Raw genomic sequence first — 12,468 nt, 5'->3', positions numbered from 1 at the left:
GGTCTTCCATTTTTCTCAATGTGGGTTTAAATATTTGGCTGTAGCTGGTAGAAGTGTTAAGTAGTTTACTGTGCTACTTGCTAACTCAATATTAATGCCGATGAGGGAGGGAAGAATATAGCTTGGCTCTCTTAAGACTGAAGATATTGTGGGTAGTTACTGCTAGATTATGATGCAAATAGCATTGGTCTTTTACCTGTAGTTTGAGTATTGTATTGTACCTGGGATATATGCATTTGAAAAACAACCCTTTGGAGTTACCTCATGCTCAAGACCACTCTGCTGTGTTATTTTATTTGAACAAGCTGTATGTACACATCATGTTAAGAGTTAAACCTACTATCTGACCAATTTGGTGGCCTTCTATGATGGGGCTACAGAACTGATGGACAGGGGTAGAGCAGTTGATGTCATCTAGCTAGACTTGTGCAAGGCGTTCAACACTGTCCTGCATGACAGGAGGAAGTTCTTTATTGTAAGGATGGTGAGGCATTGGAATGGGTTGCCCAAGGAAGTTGTGAATGCTCCATCCCTGGTGGTGTTCAAGGCCAGGTTGGACAGAGCCTTTGGTGACATGGTTTAGTGTGAGGTGTCACTGCCCATGGCAGGGGGATTGGAGCTGGATGATCTTAAGGTCTTTTCCAACCCTAACTATTCTATGATTCTCTCTGATAGCCAGCTACTGAAAGTGATGTCCCTCTGATCCCTCGTGCTTTGTCTGCCGTTCTTCTGATTCCATGGGGAGTTTCTTTTGAAACTCTGCAGGAAATGCGTAATTTTTTTTTTGTAGGATTGTTTTTTTGCTGGCTTTGGTCCTTGAATTGTCTCAGTGGTGTCCTTTGAACACCACCTGTTCTGGGTTCAGCAGTAGCAGTCATTTTTCTCCTTCTTAGCAGCTGGTGCAGTGCTGTGTTTTCAGCTTCAGTCTGAGAACAATGCTGATAACAAACCAATGTTTTTAGTTGTTGCTCAGTAGCGCTTACTCTAACCAAGGACTTTTCTGTCTCATGCTCTCCCAGTGAGGAGGGGCACAAGAATACAGGAGGGAGCAGAGACAGGACACCTGACCCCAACTAGCCAAAAGGGCATTCTATACCACAGCATGTCATGCCCAATAAATAAACTGGGGGGAGTCACCCAGAAGGCCCAGGTTGCTGCTCAGGTTGGGCTGGGTATTGGTCAGCAGGTGGTGACAATTGTATTGTGCATCACCTGTGTTTATTGTTTTATTTTCTTCTTTTAGTTTCCTATTCTCTCCGCTTTTTATTTCCCTTATTATTATTGGTGGTAGCAGTAGTAGTTTTGTATTGTAGCTTAGCTACAGGACTGTTCTTATCTCAACTGATGGAATTTACATTCTTTTGATTCTTTTCCTCATCTGAGCGTGGTCATAATATGAAACTGCATCCTAAATGAAAAAATCAGTAACTACTCAGCAACTTTAACCTTCTTGCACCTTGTGTGTTCATGTATGTTTACTACTGCTATATGGAATATCACTGTATTTCAACACATATCGCAGTAGCACTGAGAGGGCAACCGGATCAGGACTCATTGTATAACATATGGAGAAAAACTTAACATTAGTGACTACCTGCTAACAAGTTTCTAAGGTGGCTTTGTTATTGTTCTTTTTTCCTCAATAAATCAAGACCACTGAAGGGAACAAACCTGCAAACTTTACGGAATCAAATGACCTGGGTGCTGCCACCTATGTGAGTATTGTCTTCATTTCTAAGATTAAAATAAAATCAGTTTTGGATGGTGTGTATAATATAGATGGATGGCAGCATTCTGATATCCTTAATCTTTTCATAAAGGTAGAATTTTTAAATCACTGAACACAAAGACTTATTCCTGCTACAAGGTAGTCCTAGGGTTATTTTCTATTTTTAGCTATGGCTTTACTGTGCATCTTTCGGATTTTTCAGAAGTCTGGAGTACTCATGTGTAAAGCTGGAATCTTGGCTTATTTTGGTTACTCAGCACCTTTGAAAGGTGTTCTTGAGCATTTCAATAAAGATAGATTCATCACTTGCTAGTGACACAAAAGGGTTATTTCTGGGGGTTTCATTTTTTTACCTCTTTAATTCCAAAGTAGCAATCTATTTTCAGATTGTCCAAATGTTGGGGATGCTCTTAGATACTTTTTAGATGCTGGACATTTCTGTGAACAAAGTGCAGCAGGTTGTGTGAGGGCCCTTTCATTCAAGTCCTTGCGGTAAAAGATGTTACGTGTACATAATGCACATTGTGCTTATCTGGTAATTTCTGTTCTTGCATGTCTGTAAATCAGCCTTTTGGAAACACAACTCAGTCCTGCGTTGAGGAAACTGTAAGTAGTGAATACATGTTACTTTAAAACCCAGATCTTTGAATATTGTATATATTGCTGACAGCTGGCAGCTTCTGTTGCTGTATAAACCAGCTTTTTAGGTATGAGACAACAGAAAAGTTCTTCATGAAATCAAGATGTCTCAGCTGCTGTTGCTTTGCTGAATAAAGTATGGGTTTGCAATTTTTGAAATTTCAGACTTAAAAGTAGATCTAAAACTTTGAGGAAAAGCATTCTCTAGGTAGTAGTTTCTTTTTCAGAGGTTTTATAGTGGTTTCTTTTTCAGGGTTATAAGTTTTGAGTGTTCATTACCTTTTGGAAGGTAGACTCAATGCCTTTAGGGTGACAGAGTTGGTATAATACAATACTATATGGGCTCTGATCCTAAATTGCTCTATAAATTGTCCTGGTTTCATTCACTTCGGTAGAAGTGAGAACTGTTTAGCCAAGAACCTCCCAGATCTGTGGTAGATCTGTGCTGTTGTGGGTGAAAATCTGTGCTTTTCACATAAAGAGAAATAAACTCTTAAGGAGCAGAAGCTGAGGTAATTTTGAAGTTGTTTGTAGACTAAAGAATGCTAACTCAGTGTCCTATATCTGTGCCTGTGACTGCAGGGAGCAATCTTGTCTGCACAGCACACTTTGTAGCACCTAACAGTTTCAGTGCTCCTGGCTGCATGGTGACCTCAGACAGCACACTTGAACTGAGATTCTCTAGGATATTTTGCAGTAATTCCCTTGGATAATGGCTCCAACTTGATAATGCCTATGAGCATCAAAATTCTGATGAAGAATCTGTGTCTTAAGGTTGGGTAACAGGTCAAGGTCTTCCCATGGTATAGGTGTGAGAGATGGGAATGTGATATCTGCTTAATGTTACAAAGGGGGAGCACTGTCAAGAATAGAGCTGGAATGCTGGAGTCTGTTCACTGAACTATGAGCCTGCTTTAGCTTGAACTTTAAACAAACAATTGCTTAAATTAATAGTCTTCAGAAGATAAATTCTCAGCGTTCTTCAATTTTTATCTGATGCTGCTTATGTTGGAGTGATGCTTTTTCTTTAAAGCTTTTTGTTTGCCTTAATTAAAAAAAAACACTTAAAAAAGAAAGTATTAAGTTCAGCCTTTAGTGTAATTAAAAAAAAAAAGCTGTAAGTGTATTTAGCAAGTGACTGTAATTTCTTCTACCTAAATTGTATTGATCATAAATTTAGAACATTTGTTTGGAGGCCTCTTAGGCATATAAACCCTGAATAATTCAAATGCTCTTTCAATTCTTGTTTTACAGTATTACGCTTACTGCTGCGTATTGGCGTTCATTGCTTGCTCAGTATTTCTCCAAATAAGCTTCGAACTCAAAGTTCTCCTCCTGTCCATTGCTGTGACCGTGTACCTCGTAATTTTCAATACCCTTCAGCACAGAAACTTGAGCTTTTATGGCAACAGTACCAGGTGCAGTGTGAGGTTTTTTATAATTGACAATAATGTTTCATTAAAGGTGTTAGATTTTTCTACACTTAGAGGAATATTGAAATATCAAAATCATGTAAGCTGGACATTAAAAGCTTTTTTGTAAAGTTAATGACATGGATTTTTAATTTTTTAATTTTTTATTTTTTTTTTTTAGGCGGTGTGTTTTCTGAAAAATTCTGTAATATGGCTTCTGAGAGCTCTGTAAGCTCACCTTAAGTTAAAGGCTAGGAGGTAGAATATTAATCTCATAATAAGGTTGATCTTTTGTTAAACTATGAAGAAAAGCCTTGCTAAGATGCTCCAGCTGTACTTACGAGACCTCGCTAGTCAGTAGGATAGTGAACTCTTTGTTTACTTTACTAATTGCATGTATTTTGAAAAGTAACAGCAATTTACCAAACTAATTGAAAAAACCATAAAAACACTTAAGAGAAATCTTATTAAAGGGTTTTATTGTTCATTTGTAAATCTGTCTCAGATTCTCAGCATAGTCTCATAGCTGAAGATTAGGAAGAATTTATTTTGCAGAGGCTATGAGCTGTCAGCATAGCTTAAAAAGCCTAAGTGAGGTCATAATTTAGCCCAGGCTATTCATATAATGAGAATTTTGTTTGGTGCATTTGTGAAAGTTAATAGATGTGATAAGGCAGACTAATCTTACTGTGAAATACGAGTGGCCTCTCAGATTTGTATGGAACTATGTACAGGTGTGATTTCTAATGGCTGTCTTTGTTTTAGCAATTCACGGGTTTTTTGTTATCATCTTTCCTTCCATGTATGTGAAATTTTCTTTTCCTACTTCCAGGTTGTGTTGGCTGTGTTTTTGTGGGGCTGTGTTTTTGTGGGGCAGTGTGGCGTGGAAAGCTGCATCTTGGTGCAGTGGAAAGGAAGATGGCTCCATTATGATAAAGCCATGTTTACTTGAGCAGATTGCTATAATAGCTACTAAACGAGGTTTCAGCACCCATTTTGTTGTTATGGGAAATGCAGTTCATGTGCTTAATTGAGTGATAATCCTTTCTCATTGTTAGGATAGGGCCTATAACCAGATAGCCACTGACACAAATGAGCAATGGCATTAGTGGTGGATGTCTGAACAAGGACACCCTTGTCTTCTGTGCTCTTCTTCCTCTCCTCTTCCCCTGTCCCTCAACCCTTAATCATGTGGATTTTCTTAAAGGATACAGATGACTTTGTATTGCTTTCTTATTTTCAGGCTTTTCATCAAAGAGCCAAGGATAATGACTAATTTATATCTGGTTCTGTTTTACATAACCCTGATTTTACTTGCAAAACAGGTATGTATTTAAAAAGCAATAGGTTAGTTCTACTTGCAGCAAATTGATTTAAATAAAATGCAAAAGTGTTGTTTATTGAAATTGTGCTCTAAATGACTACATATTTGAATCTTTTTACTATATTGTACTTGGTTGTAGATAATGAGCTCACTTGTACTTACAGATAATGTAAAACTTTTTACTGTGAAGGGGTGGGATCATTCTTATATTTTTCAACAGTGTTTGCATTACTGAAGTCACAGCTTTAAAATTCTTCCACTTTGAAACTATCTTTATTTTTATGTCAATATTAGTTATAAATATAGGCAACAATTCAAGATAAAAATGATCACCATATTATTAAAATGTCATTTTGGTAAATACACCTGGTATATTTATAATGACTGCTTCATAGTTTTCTGACCTTCATTCTCAAAGCATGTTTTTCGTAACTACATGGGCTCAAAAGGAAGGCCTGGAAGAAACTTTATTGTTACTACACTTTTGAACTAAATTGATTAATATTTATCAGCAAGATATTATATGGCTTTAATTTATCATACTTTGTCCCTTTGCAGATTGACTATTACTGTCGATTGGATTGTCTGTGGAAGAGTAAGTTTAAAAAAGAACATGAACAGTTTGAAACAATGGAGAATGTTAACAGGCTTTTGCTGGAAAATGTGCTTCCAGCACATGTTGCTGCGTATTTCATTGGTGAAAAACGAAATGAGGTGTGTTTATTCTCTGCTGTGTCAAGGACAGTAAATTGGACTTATGTGACATAGAATGCCATGTTAACAAGCACACCGAAGTCTGTAAGGGTCTGCACTGTTTGTTTCTTCTTTGTATCCCAAGACCTTTGTCAACCCAAGAATCTGCTGTCCAGGTGGCCTCAAAAAAAATGCCAGCATTTAGTGTTGGCCTCTGAAATCTGTTTTCAGAATTGGTAGTCCAGCTTCAGGACACAGTTTGAGTTTGGCAAATATTTGAACAGTATTTACTGCTTTCCAAAGACCATATTTTACCACAGAAGATAGCTTTCCTTTTAAAAAAATTATTTGAGGAACAGATAGTATCGCCTTGGTAACAACCCAGTGAGAAGTTCATTGATAATGTTTTTCTATTTTGAAGACATCTGTCTTATTCTGCCAGCATGCCATTAGAATAAATATTGCTGATTTCAGAGCCATGATGAGTGTCAGAAGACTGGTACTGTGGAGAGTAGATGAGAATCTTTAAGATACACAGATATCTCAGCTTTTCTTTAGGCAAGTCATTTTTGTTGATGTTTCTGATAAAATGTAATATGTCCACTGTAAAGTACTGGAGATGACTTCATGGAATACTGTAATTTAGATTAGTGGTTACAAACAGTAATCATAGTTTTGGATATCTGTGGTGGAAAGTGACTGCTGACAACGTGAATATATTGTTTTCCTGTAGGACTGGTACCATCAATCTTACGACTGTGTCTGTGTCATGTTTGCATCAGTACCAGATTTTAAGGTGTTTTATACCGAATGTGATGTCAATAAAGAAGGCCTGGAATGCTTGCGGCTGTTAAATGAAATCATTGCTGATTTTGATGAGGTAATTAAGCTTCTGGCAAAAATGGCCTGGACTACACATTTACTGCAAAATACAGTGTTTCACTACATCTGTGAGCACTGGGGTGGAGGAAAGGCTGTTATGCTGAACTAAATTCTGACTTCAGCCTTGCTATCTTGGAAGATACATTCCCATCTGATGGCTTTTTTCAGTTACACCACCTAATGCGTCTGCGATATGGTTTGAAAGTCCTGAATTTCAGGACTTTCAGTACTTCAGTGCTTTTATTTCTCCTGTGAGTGGGTAGAGCAAAACTGTGAAACTAATGCTCAGTACTTTTTCTGACCTTCATATGATTGATAGTATTCCTAGAGATCTTTAATGCTTATTGTAGACAGTAAAAGATTTCTGGCTAAATCCCACATTGAAATATGGTATTAAAGTCACAAGTTTCTGTTTTCCTTCCCTTCAAAACCAGCTCTTGTTAAAACCTAAGTTCAGTGGAGTTGAAAAAATAAAGACCATTGGAAGCACTTACATGGCAGCAGCTGGCCTCAGTGTTACACCCGGCCAAGAGAACAGTCAGGTGCGTTGTTGCTGAAATCTGCCCTTGGTATTCTCTGTGTACCAGGGTGCATTTCAAGGTAACAAAACGTAATGTGATATCAAAAAGAAAATAAATCTCCAAGAGTGACTTTCTGAAATGTGGAAAAATATTATAAAAGTGCACTGTCTGCTGTTGAACTCACTATTTGTCTCCTAGTTCCATCTTTTTTTTTTTTCCTAAGAGGGTATTAAACCTATAACCCCAGCATACTTTTTACATCTTTAATCTTTTTTTCCAGTAGCTTAACATTTCTGGATGCATAATAGGATAGCTGTCATAATAGTGAGGCCAAAGAATGGCTGCCAAAGACAAGGCCATCTCAGAACTGGACAGTAAGCTTTTTGTCACACCTCTTAACTGCACATAAAGGGAATCCTCAAGTGCCACATTAGATCTGAATCTGAAACTGCCTCCCAGAAGAATAAAAACCAATTTCTGTACTCAGGCTTACTTTCACAATCACAGGTTTGCGTGTGACATTAGGATGCATGTACGTAATATCTACAAAACGTGTAAAATGAAACCTGAAATCCCAAAGGCCAGTCAGAAATTCATTATAAAATTAAATCATACCATGCTTATTGCCTCACAGCCATTCTGGTTCAATTTATGTAGTTTTTAAAATCCATTCTGAATGTTTGTTGAATGTGCAATTCTGCACAGTGACAAGAGTGAGTGCTGTCATCCTTATAAATACATACTTTATGTGCTGATAGTACTGTTTTGGAATAGTGGCCTGACACAACCTTCTGTGTCATGATTTGATCATTAATATGCATTATGAACTGCGCAGGATAAGGAGAGACAGCATGCTCACATTGGGATTATGGTGGAATATGGGATTGCCTTGATGAGTAAACTGGATGGCATCAACCGACATTCCTTTAACAATTTCCGCCTTCGTATTGGTAAGTTCAGATTGTGAAGAACATGAACTCTGCAGTAAAAGTTTAAAATGGGGGTAGGGTAACACAGGTAAATTGCTGAGTGCTGGGGAGCTCTTCTTACCACTGAACAGAGTCTTTGGATTGTTATAAAATGATGAATAGCTGAAGGCAGTGCTGTCTAGTCTAGCTTTTTAAATGTGCCAAGTTCCTTCATGGATGGGCTGTTCTAATCATTGGAGGGAGCAGTATGAAGGCTGCAGCTGGATGAGTTTGGAGAACATTAAAGGTACAGATGAAGAGTGAAATACCCTCTTTTTAACTGTTAACTAGAGACAGAATTGTCATTATACAAATGTTCATTTCTGTATATTCCAAGGAGGAATTTTGCTTTGGCATGAACTGTGCCCTAGCTCTTTCTCGGACTTCCCGTTTTACACCGAATGAGTCATTTCACATCTCCTGAGCGACAGTGCTAGTATTTATAGACCAGTGGCAACACCACATGCTAGAAACATGTGTAGGGTAAAGGGGTTGTTTTGGTTTTGTTTTGTTTCTTTTCCCCTGAAACTCATGACTTACAGCTAATACTGAAGGTAGAGATCACATCACTTTCTGCTTAAGTAATTACACCCGCTCTTGTTTATGCAGGGATAAATCATGGCCCTGTGATTGCTGGTGTGATTGGTGCTCGGAAACCTCAATATGACATCTGGGGGAATACTGTCAATGTTGCCAGCCGCATGGAGAGTACGGGGGAGCTTGGGAAAATCCAGGTAAACATATGAGCCCAGAATGTCTAAGACATTATTTCTGATTGTTTATTGTGAATAATCAGAAGAATTTCACAAGTTTCTCATTCTTTTCCGCACAAAGGTCACAGAAGAAACAAGTAAAATACTTCAGGAGTTGGGATATTCATGTGAATGTAGGGGACTCATTAACGTGAAAGGCAAGGGAGAACTGACGACTTACTTTGTTTGCACGGAGATGGCCAAATTCCAAGGTATGGGACTGAACTGAGGCTATGATGAACTTGATCAAAATAGACTTAGAACTGCCTTCCTTCTGTGAAGACTTAGAATTTCTCTTCTTATGTGAAGGACTTACTCTAAAACCATACATATACTATTCCTGTTTCCTCTACATCTCAAGATAAGAGAATGATTTACTATTTTGTTTTTTTTTTCAAGAGGAGAAGTTCTGAATAGTTCCTGGAAGGCTCACAGCCACCAGCCTGAAACAGGCTACCTTTTCCTGTATCGATTTGGGGATTTACCTGGAATTATCATGAAGCATTTTCAGTTAGTTCCTTTCCTTACCTGCACTGTGGGAGTTTAACAGCTCCAGTACCAAGAGCTGTGGATGCACAGTAGAACTCGTTACTAGGTTGGAATGTTCCACCGCTTGGTTCTGCCCCACACCTGCTTACTACAGTATTGCATTTGTCACAAACAGTGATGTGACACTGTAGGTGCTGCGGATCCTGCTTTTAGTGCAAACTAGAGTGCACAGCAGAAGACGATGAATAACCGGAAGAGGATCGCAAGTAAATATATCCTGTGACAATTGTGCTGAGCTGCTTCAGGAAAAAAGAATTGCACATCATGGAATCCCTGTTTCCTTGTCTTTGCCTTCTCCACAGTAGTACCCTGTACTGAACAAATGTTTTCGTGACCAGAGCTCTTCAGAGCTAAATTTCACTCAGTTTGGCATGTTTACATTACATATCCTCCGTTGTGTTTCTGTGTGTCTGTACTGGTATCTGCATACACATTCTGTATGGTCACCTAAGCGAGCGTTAAGGCTTTTGATGTAAAAACATAGACTTGACTTCAAGGAGCACTGGCTTCCTGCGGTTTGTCCTGGTGCTTTATTAGACAGGATCTGAGGGCAGCTTGTGTTGCTGGTGCCAGTGGTAGCTCTGTGTGCTGGCTGCACTGAGAGCACTTATGGGATCAAAAATAATCCGGTTTGAATTGTTTGGACATAGAAGAACAGACTTGTAAGGTCAGATTAGCAGCAGTAGCAGATACTATAGAAACAGAACAGTGTTAGAGGTGGCTTTTATTTTTTTTTTTTTCTGTTCTTATTTCCTCAATTTGACTAGCCTCTGGCTGGCTTATGTACCTTTTAAAGGCAATGCAGTTTATGAAACAGATTGGGCTTGAAGGCTTCAAAAGGATGTGGGGAAAAAATGTATTCATAATGGAAATGTTTCAGCAGAGCCTCAATTCTGGAAGTACATGCAGAGTGTTAGTAAGATCATCGTGGAAGTGGACTTGCTGACATTGGTTTTGTTTGTTAACTTTTACACTGTTAATGGCTTTTGCTGTTTTCTAAATTGCATTATTTTACTTACTGCAGTCACTTAGTCTGTTTTCTGTTGGTGGAGATGGTAGTATTTTGTAAGGCTAACAGCTTGTGCCGAATTACAGGTATTAAGTAAAGATGGATCCCCACTCCCAGATACGCGACATGTAGTATGACTATGCAGCATGGTGGTTAAGTTCAACATCTATTTTGTTAAGCCTTACTCTTAGTGTTTACTAATCTTTCTGGGTTTAGTACTAACTAGTACCAGAAAAGTGTTTCACAAGCAGTTCTACGCATCACTGCCACTTTCCAATTACTGTGTGATTTCTTTAGAAGATGAAGTGACTGTTTCAAGACAGGCAGAAATCTAAGTACTGCCCAGCTGTGGATTAAACATTGTGCTTCTAGCCTTTGTCAATTTGGTAGGTCAAACCTGTGCCTGTAGCAAGTCTCTAACAAGAAACGGCAGGTTAGAAAACTTTGAGGTTGACTGGGTTACACATGGACTCACTGAAGGACATTTTGTACTTTTCGTGTTAGCATAAGGTCAGTGTTGTAGTTGAATAAACTTTAAAGTGGCTTTTGCTACTCCTGTATGTTGTATGTTTGTAGTTACAGATGCTCAGCAAGTGCTTGTTTTGAGATATTTATTTATTGTTTTCTAAGGACCATTTATGCCTCAAAGCCTCCTTTTTGTCATTCATATTGTATGCTAGGTGAAGTGGCTATTTGCCTTATGAATGTTTCACCAACTGCATTGTGCCTGAGGCTGGAGCTAGCTTTTAAGTGTCCCTGGTCACAGACCTGGTAGGATGTAGATGTATGTTATCTGTGAAAGAAAATTCCCTGTAACAGCATTTTGAAATGCTTTTATTTACACTGTACTACCAACCTGCTTGGGCATAACTTCAACTGAAGCTCACTTCCAGAAGGGATGTAGAGAGCTGCAGCTTCCAAATGGGAAGAACTTGGGAGTGTTGCATGTTTAAGAGGACACAATGCCACTTGCACTGCTCACCCAGTGTCTGTGTGCTATACAAGGCATACCTGGGACATGAGATGGCCTGTCACAAAGGAGCTGGATCTTGGGATGACAGAGGACTGATTTCTTATCAGAGCTGGAACTGTGTAACATGAGAGCTACATTCAATAACCGAAAAAGTTCAATTTAAGCAGCAGCTGTGTTTAAATAATTGTTTTCAACAGTCCTTGTGAGAGCAAACTGTGAAATTTAAGATCAAGGAATAACCTTGTCAGCAAAATCTTTCTTTACAGCATTATTGTTTCCTTAAACTGAAAAACCGGCACTATGTCTCACTTGAAGAGCTAGTAACGTCTTGAACTAGCAGTCTATTTTAAAGAACAAACTTTTGGTTTTACTATTAAATAAAAAACTTCCAGAAACTTGTTTGGGTTTGCAGTGATTCTGATGAAGATCCCCATGGAAAGGAAGTACGTTTCTTATACCCCTGTAGAGTTAATGAGATTGCTTTTACTTGTAAAGTCAGCATTGATATTTTTTGTTTTTTTTAAGTGTGCAAGTGGAAAATATGCTGTAAAATCTCATGTCAACAGCTACAGAATAGTTTCAATATTTGGTTTTGTGTCCTGTGTCTACCTGCTCCACTATCTGCAATGTGAAAGATGGGAAGGGAGATGCAGTGTGTTGGTGCCTTTGGTCTTCTCTTATAGCATGGAAATGACCTAAAATACCCATGGAAAAAATCATGCCCTGGAATGTATCTCAGCTGCAATTACGAAGACTGACTTGTGAAAAAATTCCAGTGGTTTTAAAGTTTTACTTTTGTTAAGAAATTATGTGGGACAACTGGAACTACTGGAGCAAAACGCAGGGTGAGAGTTTAGTCCTTCTGGGATGAATTTTAATTGTAGAACTTTCAAAACAATTGAACATTCCTGTGGCTGTTTTTAGAGAGGTGAAGGGAGGGAGTGTAAGGATGATGCTGGACTGGGGGAAGGGGTGGAGTTCACCATGATACTTTGCTTCTGTGTTACCTAGTAGTCC

General features: G+C 38.5%; 1 protein-coding gene across 1 annotated transcript in view; it reads left to right on the top strand.

Moving 5' to 3' along the window:
• ADCY7 (adenylate cyclase 7) overlaps positions 1-11,041 on the top strand; it is a gene marked incomplete at its 5' end in the record, with an annotated part of 34,268 nt that extends 23,227 nt beyond the window's left edge. The window contains 10 exons of the mRNA XM_080637099.1: positions 1,653-1,715; positions 2,297-2,335; positions 3,623-3,786; positions 5,024-5,105; positions 5,663-5,818; positions 6,531-6,677; positions 7,114-7,221; positions 8,036-8,150; positions 8,778-8,902; positions 9,003-11,041. Coding sequence (XP_080493225.1) covers positions 1,653-1,715; positions 2,297-2,335; positions 3,623-3,786; positions 5,024-5,105; positions 5,663-5,818; positions 6,531-6,677; positions 7,114-7,221; positions 8,036-8,150; positions 8,778-8,902; positions 9,003-9,149 — 1,146 coding nt within the window. The 3' untranslated portion in view covers positions 9,150-11,041. The remainder of the gene's footprint in view (positions 1-1,652; positions 1,716-2,296; positions 2,336-3,622; positions 3,787-5,023; positions 5,106-5,662; positions 5,819-6,530; positions 6,678-7,113; positions 7,222-8,035; positions 8,151-8,777; positions 8,903-9,002) is intronic.
• Positions 11,042-12,468: the final 1,427 nt, after the last annotated feature.

Source organism: Psittacula echo (assembly GCF_963264785.1).
Source record: "Psittacula echo genome assembly, chromosome: Z".
Classification (NCBI taxonomy): domain Eukaryota; kingdom Metazoa; phylum Chordata; class Aves; order Psittaciformes; family Psittacidae; genus Psittacula; species Psittacula echo.
This window is presented reverse-complemented; position numbering and strand designations above follow the sequence as displayed.